The following is a 23,496-nucleotide window of genomic DNA, read 5'->3' on the forward strand; positions in this document are numbered from 1 at the left end:
ACCTCACCTGAGCCTCTGTCTCTTCATCTATAAAACGGGGATAATTAACACCTCCCCATCGCCTTTTGTAGGGCAGATAAGAGGCTACCCAAGGTCCTAATAGCTATGTGAGGGCGTTTAGGGAAGAGTAAAGATGCCCCAGGAGGGATAATTAATGGTTGTTGTTAGCAACCCCGGGGACAAACAGCAGCCCCACCACAGCCCTGCCACGGGACTCGGGGGTGGTGGGCTGTCTTGGAATGTGTGGGGGCACGGGCCTGTCACTGCCTCTCTGGGTAACCTCGGCCAAGTCATTGTCCCTCTCGGGGCCTCAGTTTCTCCACTTGTTAAGGGGAAGAGAAAGAAAGAGTATTCTGGTGCTAGAATATTCCCATCTCTGAAGAGTTCTGTCGAATGGATGCCTAAAGATGAGATCAGGGCTAGGGGCTGCAGAGACAAGGGAGGGGAGGGAAATAGACCACTTCACCTCGCCCCACTCTACAGTCCTCCAGGGTCTGCCTCCCGGGAGGCATGAGGCTGTGGATGAGTTATTCCCACACTTAAGCCTCAGTTTCCCCATCTGTCAGATGGAAAATAGTCTGAGGCACTAGGAGGACACGGGAAAAGGTGTGTGACACCCCTGGCTTGCAGGCCTCTTTCTCTGTTACCTTAACTCGGGCCTAGCTGCACGGGACAATCACTTGGGACACTTTTACAAACAACCAAGATAGGAGCCCCCTCCCCAGACCAATGGAATTGAATCGCAATCTTGAGGTGGTGGTAGGAGGGGAGTGTCCCAAGTCTCGGGATTTTTTTCCAGGTGATTCCAAGTGCTGAGAGCCATGGGTCTGACCCTGGCCCAGCTCACTGCCCTCATTCCCAGGGCTGGGAGGGCAGTGGTCTCCCAGAGGTGGCCCCTGGAAACTTCAACCAGACAAAGGTATGTCAGTGGCATGCATGTCATTGAGGAGCTCGTGGCCACACCTAGTGGCATCTCCCTGTCGCAGCCAGGAAGCCACTTGTGGGAAAGCAAAGGAGCAAGAGATGGCCAAGGCCGGCTGAGCTTAGAAAACCCTCAACTAACAGGATTCACCATGTCATTCAGAGCTACAATGGAGAGATGGTTTCCCGTGGGCAGAGTGATTCACAGCATTATCTGGGAGTCTTGGCCTTAATCCTTTAAGGAAATTTCCGTTTTAAAGACAAAGAAACCAAGGCTCAAAACAGGAAGGGGCTTGCTCAAGCTATCTTGACCCATTTGATTTTACTTGGGGGCCATTCCTGGAGTCTGAGGCCATCCAGTAACGTCCTCAGTCTTCTGGAAAGGCAAGCTTAGCCGGGGACCCAGGCCGTGCTGGAGTATATGGGGGCTCCAGAATTCCTCATGGTAGTTCATCTCTCCTATCTGCATCTGTGAAATGGGCACAATACCTCCCACGGGAAAGTGCAAAGAGGAGAAAGAACAAGGAAATGGAGCTGCTGGCATACACCGAACCTGGAGGGAAGCTGTGTTAGCTCTCTGCACCTCAGCTCTTTATCTGGGAAATGGAAGCTACGGGCATCTCCTCTCAGGGGCTGTGGGTAAATCGAGAGTGGGCTGTAAGGCAGCTAGCGTGGAGCTTTGAGCCGGTTCCCTTTCCTGAGGAGGTCCTGGTTGGCAGTCTGAGGCAGCAGGGCTGAGAAAAGCCTGTGGAACGTTCCCACTTACAGTTTGGTCAGATCCACTGACAACGGCCGTGCCTGGAACGTCTTCTTTCTGATCTCTGGCTTTGCCTCGGAGCTCTCGACAGCCCAGCCTTTGATCCTCTCCTGGACACTCACACCCACTTTCTCGGGCCCTGGGGCAGCCGACGGGGGCTCAGGGGTGGCCGGTGGGCGTTCGGAGTCTGCTGCCAAGGCCAAGGTGCTCTCCTCCCCAAACAGGCTGATGCGCTTCTTGATGCTGCCCCTGAGGGTCCATCCTCCCTCCGGTCGGCTGTCCCCGTTGGCTGCTCTGATCTTGACCTCAGAAAACTCTTGATCTTTCCCAGGTCTGGGCGAGGGGGACGGGGGTGCCTTCTCTGGCTCCCTGAGCAGCTTAGCCTTCTCCTTCCCGGGAGGCTGGTCCTCTGTGGGGGTGCCCTGGGCTGAGCCCCCCACAGGCCTGAGGCTGCCCGTCTCTGCCTGCTTGAAAAGCATCTTCTCCTTCTGTTCTCGGGTCTTCTTGGCTACCCCCAGGACATCTGAGTCTGGGTCCCGAAGGCGAGGGTTTGCTCTAATCAAACACTCTGTGCTCACTTGGGTCTCCAGGTTGGACCTCTCCGGTCCCCGACACTGGGCAATGGAACCCGCGGTGGCCTCATTGGCCACCTTCTTTAGCAAGGCCTCTTTGCTCTCAAATGGGGCCGTGAGGTCCATGGACAGAGGCCTGGGCCTCCTCACCCACGTCTTCTCAGGCGGGGTGGGAGGCGATTTTCCCCCTGCAGCCGCCCCACCGGGGCCTGGCTTCTGAGACTGAATGGAGTCAGTGAAGATGGCCGACACAGGCCTTCTCCTCAGGCGAGGCTTGGGCTCCAGAGTGGGGTCTCCCGTGTCCTCTACACTGCTGGCCTTTGACAGAGTCTCATTTGGGCCTGTCTCCTCTCGGGGGGTAGCTGGCCTGATGTCCTGGGGCAGGGAGGCTGGTCGGGGAAGGGTCCCAGGCTTTCGGGCAGGCAGAGCAGGCTTGGCAGCCCCCTCAGGCCGGGAGCCCAGAGCGGGCTCCTGAGACACACCCGTGGTGGCCTCCCGAGCCCCCTCACTGATCCCCTTCCCCAGAGCGGGGCCAGCTTTGATGGTTTCAAAGACAATCATGGTGTTGGATCGGGGACGTAGGAAGGTGGTCTTGTTGAACAGGGACGAGCTTCTCCTCAGGCCCTCCCCGTTTCCCGCCTCCTGCCCGACCAAGCCAGGCATCTTCTCACTCAGGTCCTTTGCCACCACATCCTGGGGGCGCCCACAGGGGGGAGATGGGCTAGTTGGGCTGGGCCCTGGGGATAGGACAAGGGGCTTCACATCCGGGACCTTCTCCCTGCAGAAGGGCTTGGGAGCAAGTCTGGGCAGCGGGAGCAAGCGGGCTGGGCTCCTAAGGGGGCTTTTCCCTTCCAGAAGCAGTGCTGAGGGTGCCCCAGGGGCGTCTCCGGCCTGGCAGAAGTAGGTCCGCTTCAGGGTCTCCTCCTTGGAGATCTCGCCGAGGCCTGGCACTCCTGTCAGGGGAGTTAGGGTGCCGACCTCCACCCGTGTCGCCATGGCTACAGTTGTGGCTCCATGGGGATTAAGAACATCCGAACTAGGGAAGCAGCCACTAAAAGGAAAAAGCAAAGGAGAGGGGAAAAAATACATTTAAATGTTAGTGTCTGGGTCCAACCCAAGCGTTGTGGGGGAATGGGCCCAGGATGTCTGGACCCACTCTCCACTGACCTCACGGGGGAAGCCTGGGCCCTCCTCTCCACCTCTCTGAACTCCGGGCAAAGGGAGTGGACCAGATACCATGTTGGAAGTCTGTCCCAGCCCCAAGACAGAGAGGGCAGGGGACAAGCCACAAGGCACCCAGCTACCGAGGACTGGAGGCCCCGAGGTCACAAAGTTGGCTAGTGGTCCCCAGGTCCACTAGACTGCCCCTCATTGCCACCTTCCCCCACATGCCCCTCGTTGTCACCTTCCCCCACATGCCCTTCCAGGTGCCTTAAAACAAAAAGCCATTTCTTTTTTCAGTCCACCTGCTCTTTTTCTTGCTTTGCCTTTGGGTTCTTTTCTGTTGAACATCTAGTCCACACTAGCTGCCTTCAGAGCCTCTGTAAGAAGAGTTCACAGCCAAGGGTGAGGGTTTACCCCAAGTGAGGCCTCAAGGTAGGCCAGGTGCTTACATGTTCTAGAAACCACATCCTCCTTATAACCCTACGAGGTGGGTATGGTGATCATTAGACTCCATTTCACAGCGGCTCTGGAGTAAGACCCTTGTTCACCCAGCCAGGAGCTCGTCCTCTCTTACTAATCTTGCACAACCCTGAGAAGCAGGGGTCATTGCTATCACTATGAGGGCGAAGAGAAAGGGCCTAGAGCAGTCACACAGCTTGGCGACATCACACAGCCGGAGCTCGACCTCACATCCTCACCCCATTCAACAAGGTCTTCTTTTTTTTTTTTTTTAAGATTTTATTTATTTATTTGATAGAGGTCACAAGTAGGCAGAGAGAGCAGGGGAAACAGGCTCCCCGCTGGGCAGAGAGCCTGACACGGGGCTCGATCCCAGAACCCTGGGATCATGACCCAAGCCAAAGGCAGAGGCTTTAACCCACTGAGCCACCCAGGCACCCCTCAACAAGGTCTTCTTAAACATGATGTCGCATTCCTTTCTGGTCTGAAAAAGTGCCAGACAAGTCGCTGCTCTTGATTCCCGCACTGCCCCCCAACCACCAGCCTGCCCCCAACTTCATGCCCGTGTTCTCTGTCCCTGCAAAAGCTGCCCCCAGCATGTCCCCATCTCGATGGACTAAACGTAGAAGGTATTTTATAAACGCGAGCCTCCTGCTTCCCTTCCTGGGGCCCCACTCTGCTGCCCCCGGCTCTGACTCACTCAGCAGCCTGCAGGAAAGAAAGGCAGACAGATTTTGATATTTTCTCTTCCTTCCACGCTCGATGGTGCTAACAGATTTCTTCTCCCCAAAACCAGAGAATGCTGTCTAGACAGGGCTAGGGGCAGCAGAGAGGGAAAGATACAGAGAATCGGAGAACAGCAGGGTCGTCAGGCACAACAGGTCCTGGCCCCAATCAGGACTGTTCACCTTCAGAGCCAGTCCCCATGACTTCTTGGAAACCATGCTCTAGGACACACACCCGCCCCCCACATACACACATACACACGTAGCCCAGACATGAGACATAGAGCAACAGCGAAATTCAAAAGACAGAGAGAAAATTCCCTGACAGAACCCACAGGCGCTCTCCATCTCCTAGACACTCCGGTCCCACTTACCGGAGCTGGCAGGCCCTGGCTGGGGATGCGTGCCTGCCCGACAAAGCCAACTGTGTCACATCTCACGGCGATCAGGGCTGGCTGCACCCTCCCATGGCAGAAGCGGGTTGGGGAAGGGAGGCTCGTTCCCCCCAACCGGGGTTAATTTCCGCAGGTCTGGGAGACACAGGACCACAGCCTCAGTTCTGGAGTTCCGGAAGTATGTGCACAGACGGCACAAAAGCTTTGGAGCTCCAACTGCATCCGTTGGCATCATCTCCAGCTTGTAAAACGCACACTCCTTGCGGCTTCTCAATATCATAGCAGAAAGGGGGCTGAGTCCACACTGGGCGCTCAAAAAAAAATCTCCCCCATTCCTCTGCTATGCGTTTACTGGGCACCTACCCTGTGCACAAAGACGAACAAGAAAAGTCTCCTGCATGCAGGGAACTCACAGTCTTGTATAGAAAACAAACACACACATACACACATACAGAAGCAATTACAACTCTGGGTAATAAACGCTGCGGTATGTAAAGTGGGAAGCAGGAGCACAGGAATAGTAGTCACTGCTTAGGACTGGGCATGGTGATCCCAGAAGACTCCCTAGGCTGAGAAGTGATGCCAGAGAACTCCGGTGCTGGCTAATCTGGGAGCTGTTTTTTCTGGCTCAGAAGTATTTGCACATTGCATCTCTCACAGGTCCTAAAACACCACCCCAGGGCCTTTGCACATGCTGTCGCTGCTTTCCAGGATACCCTTCTCACTCACACACAGACACAGGCCCAGTCCTCAGACTCAGCTCCAACATCTCTGCCCCTACCAACACACACACACACACACACACACACACACACACACACACACACACACCTGATATGATCTTTGTCTTACACGTCCATAGAGCACCAGACATCCTTGGCAGGACTCATCACAGCCACACAGTTGTATTTAATGCTGCATAAGCCTTCAGTCTCTGCCATCCAATGGCAAGCCCCCAGAGAGCACCCTGAGTTCCCAGAAGCAAGCACAGTGGCCTGGTGTGTCACAGCTCTGCATACATCACTGTTGATTATATACATAAAATAATGCTCGGTGGAATGAAGAAACAGGTGAATGAAGAGATCTTCTTCTGCTCCCCAGGCTCCTGTGATTCTGAATAAGGGCAGGTACTGTGAGTTTTGTGACATGAAGCAACTGAGGACACAGGGGGACTTAACTCTGGCCCTGGCAAGCTGGGTAGTGGCCATCGGTCACTTGCTACTGGATGACAAAACCCAAGAGCTGTGAAGAGCTCAGCTGGGATCTCAACCTACCTACCTCACCAAGAGCACCCCCAACCCCCCTGTTTCTCTATGGCCCCAGACATGTCCCCGTTAGACACCTGCTATGACGACATGAACCCCATGTCATCCTGCCCTGTCGCCAGCACCTCTGCCCAAGCCTGGGATGAATGCTTGTCTGCGCAGCTTGTCCCTGGAAGGCGGTCGCCCAGAGCAACCGCTGGCAAATCAGGATGGACGGTGCATGCATATCGCCCTACTTGGGGATTCCCGACCCCAGCTCAGTAGCCACCCTGCAGGGAAGTAAAGGGGGAAAGACTCTTGGTCTGTACCCCTCTTAACTGGAACAGTGGCTCTGTTATCTGGTATCTGTCTCCCATCTCGGTCTTCCTCTCGAGTTCCCACTTAAAACGCTTGGCAAATACCTGGTATGTAAATATGGCCGCATCAACAAATCCATGAATTAATGGATATATCGGTGAACAAATGGGGGGAAAGAGACAGGTTGCTTCTTTCTTTCTTTCTTTCTTTTGAATCACTGCAATAAACAGCTAAAGAACATTTTGATGTCTTTCCCAAACCCAGAAACACAAGACTCTCGGGGGTTCACTTAACCTGTTGTAAAAAAAATAAGGCAATGGATTGAAACGTACACTTTAAAACCTTCACTTAAATGCATTGCATATGTCATGCTTAATTTAAGACATGTCGGTCTCTTCCAAAAGACTTTGGAAGCTCTCTCACACAGAGGCCAGCTGCTATGCCTTGTGTGGCCTCACTCACTCTTTGCAATTGTGTGAGCACCATGGCCAAAGCCAGGCAAACAGGAGCTCCCTGAACAAGGAAGGGGTGCAGAGTGCGAGCCACCTCTCTTGTTCGGATAGGTGTGAATCACCGCGCTGGGTGGCGTGGGGAACAGATGGGCAGCAGGGCTGATCTGGGAGGTCAGGGGTCCACCGTGGCCCAAGGGGCAGAGGACGCCAGTCTGACCTCAGGTAATGGGGACAGCAGTGGATATGTCCCCACTGCTGACCCTGCCAAGTCTATAGGCTGGATCTCTCTGAGTGTCTCTGCAAAGTCTGAAATGCCCATTTCCTGCAATTTTAGGCATTTCCTGGGAACTGAGGCACTAAGGCCCACCGTTGCTGAAATTCAGGGGCACTCATTCCAGAGCCTCCATCCGTCCATCCCTCCTTCTGACTCTCCTGCAAAGCAGGCTCTGGGCTCCGTGCTGGGGGTAGGGGGTAGTGATATCCCTTATCACTCACAGCCTCCTCCTCTCGACAGAACCACACAGGGAGAAGGCAAGAGAAACACCTCCATTCAAAACCAAACAGTTTGGCAGCTTTTCTCTCAGATTCACAGGCGTTGATTCGTTCTAACAGCTGCTGCAGATCTTTCGTAATTACACCCTTAAATCCGATCTGGGAGCTCACCAGTCATTCACTCAGCCGTCTCTGGGTGCCGCTTCCTGGGAATGCCACCATCTGCTGAGGGGTGCCAGCCAGTCCTCACGCCTTCCGGTGTCTTTCGGAATGTGACCTGGCTTCCCGAGTCTGCAAAGCCACCCCGCGGGGGTGGCACCATGCCAGGCGCCAAGTGCGTCGTGCCCGTGGCCTCCCAGGAGGGCGGGGCCCCAGAGGGAAGGGGCCCGATGGCTAATGGCACTGGGGTGAATGTGTCCTCTCCTCCCCGTCCCCATGGCAACAGCCCTAGCTCTGTTGCCCGTTCATTCATCCGTTCATTCACTCCAATCCACAATTATGGAGCTCCAGGCCAGGTGCTAGGGACATGGCAGTGAAGAAAACAAGGGGCTATGTCCCCCGTCCCCACGGAGCCAGCAGTCAAGAAGACGGGAGTAAAGAACATAAACAAGCAAGAGACATAGAAAGTCAGATAAGCGACAATAAAAAGGGGAGGGGCCCCAGGGAAAAGCTTCAAGAAGAAGGGACACGGAAAATCCGCCTCCTCGCTGGCATTCCCGTCTCTGCTGGAGCCTCCTCCAGTCGCCTCCAGCCGCACCGGAGGGAGGTTCTGACATGCAAGCCCCATCCACACGTGTCCAATGCCTTCCCTGAGACCCAGCAGGATCCCGATCCCCTTCATCTCCTCCCTGTCCATCTGTCTGTCTCTCACAGGCACTCACACACTTACTTTGGGACAATGAACTCCCAGAAGGGTCACAAGACACACTATGCTCTTCCTCGCCCCCTACGCCTCTCCACAGTCATTGCCCGCTGCCTGACTAATCCCTAATCATCCTTCCATCCTGAGCTCCAAAATGCCCCCTCCTCCAGTAAGCCTTTCCTGATGCCCTAAGGCAGCTTCAGGCGCCTCCTCTGTGCTTTGGGATCTAAGTCTCAGTGTTTCTGCTTAGTCCAGTGCTCATCACACACATGGTGACCGCCTATTTCATACTCCACTAGACCGGGTGGTCCTGCGTCCTGGGTCCAGCTCATAGCTGGGTCCTCAGGGTCTGACAGCAGAAGGGACAGAAAGCCAGTATGCTAAAAAGTATCTGAAAGGAGAGCATCTTTTCCAGAGAGAAGAAAATAATAGCATTCAATTAGGCGTGGCCATGGGAAAACGGATACGCTCATCTGCTCCCAGGGCCAATGTCAGTTATGAAAGCAGTTTGGCAATATCTGCTCTCAACTACTACTTCCTGAGACTCCATCAAGAGTCAGGCACCAGACTCCGTGATTCCGTGTACCTTCTGCCTCCTCCCATTTAATACACTCAACCACCTTGTGCTTCTCAAATTATGAGCACCATTCTAGAGACGAGGAAAACACAGTTTCGAAAAACGAGCCGGATCACATGCTAAGGAGGCAGAGCTGGGGCTGAAATCCGCTGACCGTAAATCAGTGTCTCCCCGCTATGCTCAGCCCCAAAGAAAGCATTTCTTTTTGGTTCAGTAACCCTTCTTCTTTTATGCCCCCCACAAAAGGTTCTATTTATTTATTTGACGGGGGGTGGGGGCAAGCAGACTCTGCACTGAGCACAGAGCCCGGGGCGGGGCTCGATCCCACAACCCCGAGATTGTGACCTGAGCCAAGATCAAGAGCTAGTCTGCTCCACTGACTGAGCCACCCAGGCGCCCCCAGCCACCCTGCTTCCAAAGATTTATCCTACGGAAGGAATCTAAGGGAAGAGCAGGCCACCTACAGAGAGATGCCCATTTCAGTGTTAACCTATATGCAAACCCAGCGTTAACCACCCCTAGATTTAGGATGATAAACCCTTCTTTGAGAAAAACCCAGGACTCATATGCCATTTGAAATGTCACAGAAGTTGCAATGTCAGCAGGCAGACCAGACCTCCAGTGTCCAGCCAGCCCAGAACATCACGGGTGGCAGAAAAATCATGCCCCACAGCAGAAGCAGGTCCCGCTGTGACCCCAGATTACAGATGAAGACACAGCCGGAGCAGCAAAGTGACCTGCCCACGGGTGGCTGGAGTTATGCTGACCTAACCCCATCCTACTCCCCGTCAGATTTCTTCCAAAGTCCACATGGGCTTAACTAGAATAACTGTTTTTTTTTTTTTTAAAAGAACTTCAAGTGTGCTTTCTTTTTTTTTTTTTAAGATTTTATTTATTTATGAGAGGGGGGGCGGCTGGGGGAGGAGCAAAGGGATCAAAAGAAGCAGATTCTGCCCTAAGCGTTGAGCCGGATGCAGGGCTATATCTCACGACCCTGAGATCATAACCTGAGCTGAAAGCAAGAGTCAGACACACAACCAACTGAGCTACCCAGGCTTCCTCGAATAACCACTTTTGATGATGTTTAAATGTAAAGGATACTTCACACCCAGAAATATCTAGGATGGCTAGTAGAAAACACCAAAAACCCAAAAAACAGAACACAAGCAGTGATGGCGAGGATGTGGAAAAATCAGAAACTGAATGCACCACTATGGGAATACAAAATGGTGCAGAGGCTGTGGAAAACAGTAAGGCAGAACCTCAAAAACCAAACACAGAATTACCATAGGGTCCAGCCTTCCCATCCCTGAGAGCAGAGTCTGGAACCGAGACTTCTATACCAGTGTTCAGAACAACATTATTCACAATACCCGGAAGGCAGAAACAGCCCAAATGTCCACCCGATAGATGAATACACAAAAAGTGGTATCGCCAACCCAGTGAAATACTCGACCTTAAAAAGGAAAGATATTCTGAGGCTACAACGTGGATGAACCTTGAGGATGTTATGAAAAGTGTAATAAGCCAGTCGCAAAAACACAAATATGGCATGATATCTACTTATTGGCGGCACCTAGAGCTGTCAAATTCATAGGGGCAGAAAGTAGAATGGTGAATGCCAAGCATGGGGGTAGAAGGGAATGGGGAGCTGGCGTTTTATGGGAACAGAGATGTAGCATGAGTTGAAGAGAAAGTTCCAGAGACAAATGGCAGGGCTGGTTTCACAATAGTGTGAATGTACTTAATGCCACTGAACTGTACACTCAGAAACAGTTAAGATGATAAGTTCATGCTGTGTGTATTTTACCACAATTTTTTTTTTAAAGCAAGAAACTAAACACAAAGTAAACCTACTGCTTAAACTCATGACTCAGCTCATGGGGACCTGTGTCCTTTAGGCATTAAAGGCCCTCATTAAAGGTCTACCCCAGGCTATGCCCCCTCACCCTGGGAATGCCATGAGAAGCAAGGGAGACCCCACTCCTGGTCACAATGGGTCACAGACATAGTCTTGTGGAGGAAGGGGAGAGGAAAGACCATAAAATTTTCAGGGTGCTTTGACAGGGGCAGAAAGTGAGGCTACAGAAGCCCAAAGGAGTAGTCAGGGATGTCTTCCTGGAAGAGGTAACATCTCCATCAACCTGGTAGGAATCAGCCAAACAGAGAAAACCAGCCTGGGAGACAGCATGTGCGCGGGCCCAAAGTGACTGGAGAAACAGTCATATGGCATGAGCCTACTCGTTGGCCCTCCTTGGGGCAACGCGGGGCTATCTTGGTGGAAAGTCTGGAAGGCACAACTTTCTAAAGTTCATGAGTTTTGTTAACCTGAGTCAGAATCACACTGGCGCCTGGCTGGTGCAGTCATTTAGTGTCTGCCTTTAGCTCTGGTCATGATCCCAGGGTCCTGGGATTGAGCCCCACAACAGGCTCCCTGCTCAACGGGAAGCCTGTTTCTCCCTCTCCCACTCCCCCTGCTTGTGTTCCCTCTTTCACTGTGTGTGTCTCTCTCTGTCAAATAAATAAAATAAATAATCTTAAAAAAAAAAAAAAGAATCACACTGGAGAATAAAAAACACTGGTCTGGGAGTCAGAACTGGGTGGTCTGCCACACAGTCTGGTTGACCTAGAACACAGCAGACCCTTCACACTCTTACAAGTGCCCAGGTGTGGAGATAAATTATTCCATCATCCTACTTTTTTGTGGTTAATTGTGGTAGAAATCAGTAACATAAGATTCGTCATTTTCAAGCATATAACACAGCTGCATTTCTAAGTTCACAACATTGTGTCCCCATCCCCTGTCTACTTCCAGCACATTTTCATCACCCACAAAGGGCTCCCCGAACCCTGTAAGCAATCACTCCCCACTGCCCCTTCCCCCCCACCCCGGGCAACCTCCACTCTTGCCTCTGGCCTCCATGGATTCACCATTTCGGGGTATTTCACAAAAACGGAATCACACAGCACGTCCCTTGCCCTGGATTTGGTCTCCGTTCCTCCACTGACTTGGAGTGAGAGTTTGGGCAAGTCCCTGCTTCCCTCTGAACCTCAGTTTCCCCACTGGCGAGAAACAAGAGGCTGAACGAGGGGTCACTCAGTTCTCTGGGATTTTAAAGTCTCTGCCACTCTGGCTCAGCTCAAGCCCAGACTCCTCAGGACTGCATCATCTACTTCTCTCTGCACTTGGCTCATTGTCTACCATAGAGTCAGCTTTCTGGGTCCTGAGATGTGTGTTCTAAATCTCCACAATTCATGGGGCGCCTGGGTGGCTCAGCAGGTTATGCCTCTGCCTTAGGCTCAGGTCATGATCTCAGGGTCCTGGGATCGAGCCCCGCCTCGTGTTCTCTGCTCAACAGGGAGCCTACTTCCCCCTCTCTCCCTGCCTGCCTCTCTGCCTGCTTGTGATCTATCTCTGTGTCAAATAAATAAATAAAATCTTTAAAAATAAATAAATAAATAAATAAATAAATAAAAATCTCCACAATTCCTTGTAAACAAGTGGTGCTCAGTAAAGGGTTGTTGAAAATGAAATAAAATTCCTACTCCCCTACCAAGGAAAGTAGTAAGAGCACAGTTTCCTACTGAGTATGCACTATCTCTTGAAGAACTGCCTTAATCAGCACACGCTTGACCTCTGGGTCAATTTCAAGTTCCAGTGGATTCCAGCTCAGCACACCTGACGTTCCAGACGCTGGGGTCCAGAGGAACAGTTCTCAGGGGCTCTTCCCAAATGTGCCCTGGAGCACCAGATCTGGGTAGGACACCTTCCCACCCAAAGCGTCACCCAAACTGCTTCAGCCCAATACCCCTCGGCCAGGTGCAAATGCTGATCTGGAGAAAGAACTGTACAACTTATCTTTACGCCTCTATTTAAACATCCGCTTTTCAATCCTCATTAGCCTGTTCCTTCCTACTATTTGTGCTATTTCTGGACTGGCTGAAGCACAGACTGAAGCCATTAATCAAGCTGCTTTTTTGTTTGTTTGTTTTGTTTGTCTTTAGATCAGGGACGGATGAACTGCAGTCTGCAGGCCACATCCGGCCCACCACCTGTTTTTGTAAATAAAGTTTTATTGGAACAGGCCCTGACTATGTATTTATATATTATGTACAGCTTCTCCTGAGGTATGAACCCAGAGCTAAGGGGTTACCACAGAGGCCATATGGCCCAGACAGCCTAAAATATTACTATGTGGCCCTTTACAGAAAGAGTTTGTGGAGTCCTGCTCTAGATGGCAGAGAACTCAGTCCCAGGAGACTGGATTCACTTAAGGAAGTGACATTCCCCTCTTCAAAACAATCAAAACTCTCACACTCTGCTGGCTGCGACTTGCCCCTCCACTAGATCTCTACAATGATAATTATAGAAAACTTCACAAATACAGGGGAGCAAAAATGTTTTTAATAATCCAAAATCCTACCACCCACCAGCCCCTATTAGCAATTTCACGTACGTCAACCTGGGCATTTCCCTCATAGACGGGAACTTGTGGTCAAAACTGAAACAGATGGGGCACCTGGATGGCTCAGTGGGTTAAGCCTCTGCCTTTGGCTCGGGTCATGGTCTCAGGGTCCTGGGATCGAGCCCCGCGTAGGGCTCTCTGCTCAGTGGGGAGCCTGCTTCCTCCTCTCTCTCTCTGCCTGCCTCTCCGCCTACTTGAGATCTCTGTCAAATAAATAATATCTTAAAAAAAAAAAAGAAACTGAAACAGAATCAGACGGGCAATTTAGGAACTTGCATTTTCTTCTCTCCTTTTAATTTCAAGACCTATCATAAACACCTTTCACATCAATAACTGTACAACCTACACAGTCCTTGCCCATGCTTCTGCGGCATTCCATTTTGCAGGCATCTCATCATTAGATCATCTATCCCCCACTCCAGGACCTTTAGGCTGTTGCCAACCACTGACCATTAAAACCGAAACGGCAATGAACACCCACACGCACTTATTTTCCCAAGACAAATTCTGCCTAGAAGTGGGCTGACCGGTTCAAAGGATGCATGCCTTTTTTTGGAACTTTTGATATACGTAGAATGGACTTCCACACCTAAGAGAAACACATCCCAGGCTGCCTTAATTCAAAGCTGAGGAGGTCAGGGTTCCTAACTTCTCCCCCGGGACAAACCCAATAAAGCTGTCTAATGAGCAATAAACCAGGGCCCCGGGCTGGCCTGCCCTCACTCGCAGCTTCCCTGGTTCTCGTTTATGGCCCAATTATCACAGACTTGACTATAAGGTTTGCAAGGGTAATCAGAACAGCTCAAAGAGAGAGGTGTGTCTGAGCTCAGCCCAGAGGCCCATCCAGCCCGGAGGTGGAAGAAGGACCAGGAAGGAAGACCCAGCCCTGGGACGGATGTTCACAGCAGAGGAAATTCAACCCCAAAGCTAGATTCAACACAACACACAGCACGATGCTGGCTGGACTCGCAAGGGTGTGCACACAACACGCTCTCTTTAGGGAGGCTGAGAAGTGCATACTGCATTTCAGAAAAATTAAAAAAAAAAAATCTCCGCCAAGTACAAATAGATTTCTGGAGGAATTAGCTTATTTTGGCCTAAGAGCTGCCTTATGTGCAAAGCTCAAACCCTAGGAAGGTGTGATCATGTCTCTCCTCAGCTCTAAAATAAATGGCTCTCACCATCCATTGCCTTGGAGAAGGTATTCAAAGGCCCGCCAAAAATAACTAACTTGGTCTATACTGCAAGGCCCTGCCTCCACTCCTAGATTCCCAAAGGGTCCACGACTTGAGTGCCTTTTTCACTTACTCCTTTTCCACGGGGCGCTTTTTAACACACGGCACAATTTCCCTTTGCCCAACTCCAACCTGCCTTTTTAGAGCACTCGAGGGGAGACCTTCTCCAAGAAGCCCATGCTAATTTCCTGAGCCAAAGTGACTTCCAACCAGCTTTGGCAATGTACTTGATCCTAATGCCTTGTATCAGAGGTAAAGCTAATTCTTCCTCTTTCAAGATTTAGAATCCCCACCCTACCCCACCCAGGGCATAGACCCCTCCATTTCAAGTTCTTCTTCCCCAGACCTAGCTGATGCCTGGCAAAGGGTGCTCTCATGTCCAGGCACAGTAGGAAGCCACGGGGAAGGACATCATGTAAAAGCTGTATCCTTCTGATTCTCCTGGGCGACTTCTCAAGAAGTCCCTAAGACCTGTCTGTGCCTGGTGCTACTGTGACTTAAACACTTACGTTTCCACTGTGTGGCAATATCCCAATTTAATAAAAGCCACCCCAAGCTCAGACCATTAACTGCAGCAAATTTTTAAATATTATTTTATTTTCATTGTCTTTAATTTTACTGTTATTTTCCACTTAAGACAAGTGATGCTAGTTATTTACAATAGAGATTTTCACAAAGGTTCTTTTAAAAATTTAGTTCACTTTAGGAAAAGCATAAAGTTGACAAATAAAATAACAGTAGCAGGGATTGTGTGGATATGGCAAAAGTCCATGAGGCTGGAAATCATTAGTACAATGGAAAGAATATAGACTCAAAGTCAAAACATGAAGGTATAAGCTGTCTGGTAGCTTTCCTTTTAAAGGCTAACAAGCCAGAGACAGCTTTCCTGGTCTTTACAGCTAGAAGCATGGCCATGTGATCCAGTTCTGACCAAACAGACAAAAGCTTCTAGGGAAGCTTTTGCTTTGCTGATTAAAAAAAACAGGCAGATGCAGCTTATGGTGCTCCCTCCCCTTCTTCCTACCTGGAACAGAGGTGTGATGCCTGCAGCCAAGGCAACCATCTTGGGACCAGGAGATCACAAGCACTATTTTAAGGACAGGGGCATGGAAAAGACCTTAACACAGCCGAGCCACTGCACTAACTCTGAACCATCCCCTCTGGACTTTGTTGTTGTATGTAAAGAATAATAATGTACTATTGAAGCCATCCTGAGTTTGGGTTTCTCTACCCACAGGCAAAAGCATTCCTAATGGACACAAGGAGTTTGGCACAGATAGGCTAAGTGGACAAGCATCTTCTAAGCCTTGGACAAGCCACTTCACCTCTTAAAGCTCAGTGTCTTCATGGGTGAATAAAGTTCCATGACACTTGCCTCAAAGCATTGTGATGATTAAACAAAATGGCCCACCTCATGGTGGCCTTGGCACATAGCAGGTTTCTATTAATGCATGATAAACAAATAAGCAAATGGGCAAACGGAACGTGAAGTCTGCTCGAGGTATTTGTGGGTTAGTGGGATTTTTATCCCCCCCAGGGGCAGGAGAAATCTGAATTCTTTAAGATGCAGAGGAATAGTTCTGTACTACAGGGATTTGAGAGAGTGATTCGGGGGAATCTACCCTTACCCACTCTCAGACTGTCCCCGGATTCACAGCTGCAGAGAGGGGAAGGAAGGGCACCTGGCCAGGTAGATGCTGTCTGCAAGGCCGGCCTCACATCCCACACGAGCCTGCCATGTACCCAAGCCTTAGTAACAACAGAGGAAGTGTCAAAACCACATAAACACCAAAGAGCATTCCCCCCAAAGGGTACAAGGAATGTGTAAGTGACTATCAAGACAAAATGCGGGTCCCCAGGGATGCCAATGGTCTCAAGTCCATCTCTCTGGCTACTGCACAGCACCCACCCTACCCCATGCCCACCAGCCACTCTGTCCCTGTCACACGCATGCCATCCGGCAGTGAACCTGCAGGGACAGCTGAAAGATCTCCTCCTGGTTTTCCCAGGAGGATAACTGTGCCTCCCACACCCTTCAGGCAACCAATCACCTCCTCCTTCTCTTGGACCAGCTTCCGAGCACCCCTGTAAACTTGCCTGGGCCTGGCACTGCTGGCCTCAGGGCACAACAGACAGGCCCCACTCCTGGCACAGAACCTGGGCTTCTGTGTAGCTGAAGACATACACCTGGCCCGACTACCAAGCAGACACCCCAGTGAGCCGTTCTGAGTTCATTCAGTTGCTGGGTCCTCCAACCTCCTGAGAGCTTGACCCTGGGAACGCCTAGTAGTAATGATCACCATCGTCCAATCGCTAACACTAGTGGAGCATTGATTTGGTGCCAGATGGCACCGTGAATGCACTTCCCCACTCAATCCACCCCATGAGGTGGGTTGCAGGACAAGGCCCCATTTGATAGATGAAGACAACAAGGCCTGGGGAGGATCAGCTATTTGTCCAAGGGGTGAAGCCAGGATTTGAACTCAGGCGGCCTCACTCCCCACCCTACCCTGTTAATCCCTGTGGTGTCACCAGCTGCCCTGTTCTTAGGTGCCACCGTGGGCAGGGCACTGAGCCAAGGGCTCTCCATGCATAATTTTTGTCAATCCCTTCGAAGAACTCCTGGGATCAATACTAGTGTTATCCCCATTTTACAGGTAAGGAAAGTGAGGTTTCAAAGGCAAGGTGATTTGCTGAGGTCAACTGCTTAGTAAGGGAGCAGACCTGGGACTGCACTCGGGCTGTCTGTCTCCGGAGTGGGCAGGCTCTGCTGACGGGTCATTGACCCCCACTGCCTGGCACTAGGCTGGCCCAGCTCAGAGAGGGTTTCTAGGCAACACTGGGGAGCAGAACACACTTGTTCTTGAAGCGCAGTCTAATGGGGGAAGCAGACGTGGCCACAGACGTTGAGGTAAAACGGAGGCCCGTGGGACAAAGAGCTTACAATAGACAAAATAATGCCCCCCAAAGACATCCAGGCCCTAACCCCAGAACCAATGAATCTGTTACCTTACCAGCAGGAGGGACTTTGCAGGCACAGAGGAATGAAGGCTCCTGAGATGGGGAAGGTTACCCTGGATTATGTGGATGGATCCTGTGTCAGCACAAGGGTCCCTGTAAGAGGGAGGCAAGAAGGTCAGTGTCAGAGAGAGAAAATGTGATAAAAAAAAAAAATAGATTGGGGTGCCTGGGTGGCTCAGTCAGTGAAGTGGCTGCCTTGGGCTCAGGTCATGATCCCAGGGTCTTGGGATCGAGCCCCATGTTAGGCTCCCTGCTCAGCGAGGAGCCTGCTTCTCCCTCTCCTTCTGCCACTCCCCCTGCTCATGCTCTCTCTCTCTCAAATAAGTAAATAAAATCTTCAAAAAACAAACAAACCAACAACAAAAACAGGTCAAGTGATGCAGGATCACAAGCCCAGCATGTAGCAGTTTCTGGAAGCTAGAAAAGACAAGAAAGAGCCTCCAGAAGGAACACACCTCTGAAGGCCCATATGAGACTTCTGACCTCCAGAACCGTAAGGTAAACCTGTTGCAGCCACTGACCTGTGGCCATTTGTTATGGTGGTCACAGGAAACTCATATAGAGCTCAACTTGGCTGAGGAGAGAGGGAGGGGAGGGCTTCCTGGGGGAGGCAGCATGCAGCTGAGCAGCTGAATGAATAACCCCTAAGCTCAGGGCTCCATGAACTTCCATGTGTCAGCTGAGGCTGGGAGAAGGTGAGTCCTACAGGCAAGCTGGAACCCAGTCCCCGGAGCTAACTTCAGCCCAGGCCTTGTCTCAATGACTGACTGATTGCCCCCACCCCGGGCCCAACCTTTTTTTAACTGAACCACAAATCACCCACCCATTGTAAGAAGTCGTGACCTTTAGCATCGCTGAGAACAGTTTATTTTGACCTCCTTGTCCCACGGCCTTAAACTGCAGGGTGTGCCCCAAGGAGGGTGGAGGGGAGGCCTCGGTTAATCAAAGGTTCTTCTTCACGGAGGTTCCAGGGAATAAAGTGACTCATTACATGCCCAGAGCATTTGTGGTTTAGACTGAGGAATGCCAAATGTTTGGGTGATCGACCACGGGCTCATTCCTCTTTATGCACCGGTATATGGGGCTCTCAGAACATCTCCACGAACAGGGCCCGGCTGACCAGATAAAGACGTTAGGGTACCACGGTTCCATTTCTAAGGTGACGTCTGCCACTTACAAGGAATTCTCTAGGCGTGACTGAGTGATACACGTAATGAGTTATAAGGAGTACAATCGAGCCTTTCACACGTTCAGCTGAAGGCAGCTACAAAGAGTTTCAGAGAAACTCTTCTGACTTAGTTACAATTTCTACATTTCACACAATGAGAATAACAACACAGTAGTTTCTGTTTAAGGACGGTGCGACTGGGTCCCTGGGAAACAGGACACAGACAGACATTCGTTTCTCCAGCAACCTCTGGGGCAGGGAGCATTTTACCCTCCGTTTTACAGAAGGGCAAACTGAGACTCAAAGACGCCGAGGAGGAAGCCCGCTCTCTTGCTTCCTTTGCCGCAATGCCTTCTGAGAACAATCAGCGTGCATGCAAGAGAAGACGGACGAGTTTGAGAAACACTGTGTAAGGGGAAGCACACAAAGTGAAAGAGACTGAGCTGCTGACGGTACGAGTGTCAGAGGGTCCGAGAGTTTCTCAGCGACGGTATAGCGCACACCTTCACCTTTGACTGCTTCCGCACACAGCCCTGGACGCAGAGGGCTGCTGATGGAAGGTGACTGCAATTCTCTGGCCCGGGGCTGGGTTTCTGGTCACAGGGGCTCACTTGGCCAGCAGGCAGCACAGCCCAGAAGTGCCAATGAGTCAATGCTCCCCTCCCCCAGAAGGACGGCCCACCACCAAAGACAGGGAACAGGTGTATCAATACACCAGCTCCCTCCCTTCTCTGGGGGGGGAAAACTCTGAGGTTCTGTACTCCTGATCGCGTGCCCTATGTGAGGCTCCTTGCCTTCCCTGTCTCATCTCCACAGGCACCCTCCTCCCAAAGAACCACACTCATGCCCACACCCCTGCCTCAGCAGGGAACCCAACCCCAGAAGCACCCAAGGGTCCTCAGCATCCCTGCCCTGCCTGGTGGTTACCAATGGCAATAGCAGCCCCACCCCAATCAAATCGCCAAGCACTCCCTAGGTGCTTGGGGAAAAAAATTCCAAAGTGATCTTCTTCCCGGATCATTAAACCACAGCACCTCACCGAGCATGGAGTCCAGAAATGAGAAGAGCCTGCTTGATTTTTGGTGCAGAAAAATGGGAAAGAGGTGATCCCAGGTGTGTCTGTGTCAGAGAGGAGAATGATTTTCCTAACCCACAGGTGGAACACAAGCCAGCCAGAATTTCAGCAAGAACCTACGGCTCCTGATTCATAATGTAATTTTTATGTATATATAAAAAATTATATATAAAACTATATATAACTATGCATTGCTTATATACATTATATATGCTATAGTGATGTGTTACTATATCCATTATAGGTATTTATATGTACTATATATTTTATGTAATGCCATAAAATGTATATTTTATGTAATTTTATGTAGGCATTACAAGTGTATACAAGTGTATTACAAGTGCATACAAGTGTATACTTATTTATATGACACACAAATTGCTTTGGCCCAAGGGCTCTATAAATGAAGGTTCTCCCAGCTACAGAAATCCTGTGTTAGCTGCCCACGGGATGCCAGAGCAGGCATGATCTGAAAACTATCAGCCACTTGGACCTGGAACCTGGTTGGCTGAATGGTTTTTAAGGACAGAAGGCTTGAGTGACAAATACACACGTGAACACACACACAGAGAGCAAGGTCTCCAAAAGGCCAATAAGCCCATGAGAAGATGCTCGTCTTCACTGGTCATCAGGGAAGCAAAACTATGCCCACAATGAACTACTATCCCACATCTACCATAATGGCCAAAATTCTGAAGACTGACATTACCAAGGGCTTTCAAGGACACAGAAGTGGAACTGGTGTTCAACAGGCACAGACACTTTGTTTTGGTGGGGTCCACCAAAGCCGATCTGCACCCAGCCCGCTGCTGGGTACCCACCACACGGAAATGAGCGCTCGGGCCACAGAGGACGTATACACGGACGCCCACAGCTGCTCCATCCAGAACAGCCCAAACCTGGAAACTGCCTACCTGGCCATCCACGGTAGACTGGATAAGTAAATTCTGGCATATTCCTAGGACGGAATATAACACAGCAATGAGACAGACAAACTACCTTGACATGCAAAACATGGATAAATATCACATTTTGGTGAACAAAAGAAGAAGCTGGAAAGCTATGTGTGTCCAAGTGCACTTATGTGAAGCTCAGGAAATAGGCAAAGCCTCCCCATGGTGACTGAGGGAGAACAGCAGTAAGAAGCTTGGAGGATTGTTGACTCAAAGGGGTGTAAGGGAGTGCTCTGGGGGCCTAGAAAGTTCTATATCTTGATGGGAGTGTTGGTTACAAGTTATAAACATCTGTAAACATGTATCCAGTTTATAAGTTTTGCCTAAGAAAACAAAATCTAAAACTTCCAGGGGCCTACAGGTGCTCACCAAATAAAGCCACACCCCGCCCCAGAGCTGAGTGATCTGCCCCTACACACCCCTGGGATGTATAGCATCTCTTGCCAACTCCTCCCCACCTTCTCTCCTGGCTCCAAACTTACTCATCCTAGAAACAGTTCGCTTTGACATGGAGGGAATCAGGATCTAGAAAGAAAGCCACCCTCCGAAGGGAAAGAGACCCTCAGGGATTTACGGATCACCTTCCCTTCTTCCTGAGTGATGTCAGTACCTGCATGCGCTAACAGGGACAGCTCCCTGATGAGATGCCTCTTCCTCCAGGAAGTCTTCCCTGACCTCCCCAACCCTGCCCCAAGTAGGATTCCCACAACTCTCTGCTTCTTTGTGATATTGAGCTGTTTTAAGCCTGTTTGTCTGCCTTGCCCCGCAAGGGCTCCCTGTTTTATCGCCAGAGCCTAGCAAGGCACCTGGCATTAATAGGTACACAATAAACATTTGCTGAAACACATGGATGTTTGAATGAGAAAATGAGTGATTTGAGGGAGGATAAGAATGAGATGGAGTAAACAGTGGTCCTGGCAACCATCTTGGTGTACAGAAGGTGAAATTTGGGCCCAGAAAGGGTAAGCAGCTCACGTAAAGTCACACAGCTAGTTAGGGACAAATCCGGGATGGAACCTCCGGCAGACACTGCTGTACCCTCCCGCTACCAGATCCCTTCTCCTGGTGCTTCACCCTTCCCTCACCTGCTAGGAGGTGGTCTGCCAACAGTTCACAGGTACATCCTTGTCCAGGATTGCTGTCCTCCAACAGGCTGGCCCACGACCCCCAACCATGCCGGTAAGCCCCCCCACAAACCAGGGCACCCATAAGCCAATGACAGACTTAGATGGGACACACACAACTGCCTACCCTTACTTCCAGGCAGGATTTGTGCTGTGGTTCCAGAACTCCCCAGCGGGAATCAAACCAGGCTGAGATCACACCCCCTCCTCTGGCCACTTCTGCTTCACTCACTTTCCCTTCTGAGAGCTCAGCCCCATCAATGTCTTCCTCAGTGTGCATCTCTGTCTCTGATTCTCGGAACCTCTTCCTGAGACAGAACCCAAGGCTCTACCTGGGGTCCAGGAGGAGACACTGCCTCCTGAATAGAAGTCCACAGTGAATGACAAGGCCAGAGATGACCTCTAGACATGCCAGGGCCCCAGCTGGAAAGAATGGCGACAGCCACAAGGTAGGTGTGTGTGTGTGTGTGTGTGCGTGTGTGTGTGTGCGCGCGCCTGTGTGAGAGTGTTGGCAAGGCTCTACCCTCTGCTCCAAAAGCCCTTTATTCTTATCTCTAGAGATACACCAAAGGACCCCATCCGAACATCCTTGCTTTCCAGCCACCGAGAGCAAAGCTCTTCGATGTCAGAGTCTAGAGATTGTCCTCCACCAAGATAGCCTGCCCAAACTTCCGCTCCTAGAACAGCCACCTGGGCCAGAGAGGAGGGGGAGGGGCTTGGGGTTGGGGAATCAGTTCTCCATGAGTCACTGTGAGCCCGTCCCCGGAAGGCAACTTACTGGGCCAGGTTATAGAAAATACCATACAATCTCCTAAATTCGGATAAACACCACCTGCTCTCAGTTCTCCCAGACCCTACTTTGCCCAGTGTAATCACCAGTTAGCAAAAGCTAGAGGACGCCGTGTTTAGGAGATAGCACACAGGACGGGCGGCCAGGAGCTCCCCAGTCTCCTCGCCCTGTCTGTGGCCTTCTGGGTGACCGTTCAGAGCGTGGACTTCCCAGAGCCAACCAGCTCAGCATCCAATCGCATCTCAACCTCTACTAGCTGTGTGACCCTGTGCCAATGGCTCACCTCTCTGAGCCTCGGCATCTGCATCTATTAGAATGCCACCAAGGCTAAGTACTCCACCTGCTTTTGTGGGGATTAACTGAGATCACATGTGCCAAGTACTTAGCACAACAGTCTGTGGTCACCACACATGTCAATCAATAACGGTCCTCATCCATGGTATTATAATTACTCTTTTAGCCTGGGAGGAGGTGGGAGCCTGCAGAATTAGACCACTGGACTTCCACACAGGAGCAGGAAAGAAGCAGGAAGCAGGAGGGGGGCCAGGCTTGGTGTCGTGTCGTGAACAATACAAGGAAGCAAAGACACCTGGGAAGTGTGTACAACAGGTGCTCAGTAGACAGGGACTCTTATCAGAAATCAGGAGGTGAACCCAAGAAAACGACCTCTTGGGTTCAAAGATCCTTTTATGCCCAAACTGGCAACTTTGTGCAAACAGCCCCAGA

The 23,496-nt window shown here is 50.9% G+C and overlaps 1 protein-coding gene across 5 annotated transcripts in view; it reads right to left on the reverse strand.

The window, feature by feature from the left end:
* KIAA1671 (KIAA1671 ortholog) overlaps positions 1-23,496 on the reverse strand; it is a 186,211-nt gene that overhangs the window by 127,303 nt on the left and 35,412 nt on the right. For 2 of the 5 annotated variants that reach the window (XM_047697019.1, XM_047697020.1), the window contains exons 2-3: positions 17,654-17,753; positions 1,688-3,301 (exon numbers count right to left, since the gene is read on the reverse strand). In XM_047697019.1, coding sequence (XP_047552975.1) covers positions 1,688-3,246 — 1,559 coding nt within the window. In that variant the 5' untranslated portion in view covers positions 3,247-3,301; positions 17,654-17,753. Of the gene's footprint in view, positions 1-1,687; positions 3,302-6,335; positions 6,516-17,648; positions 17,754-23,496 lie in introns of those variants that run through there. The other 3 variants (XM_047697021.1, XM_047697022.1, XM_047697018.1) reach the window with 2 other exon arrangements.

The sequence above is a fragment of the Lutra lutra genome, chromosome 12, assembly GCF_902655055.1.
Source record: "Lutra lutra chromosome 12, mLutLut1.2, whole genome shotgun sequence".
NCBI lineage: Eukaryota > Metazoa > Chordata > Mammalia > Carnivora > Mustelidae > Lutra > Lutra lutra.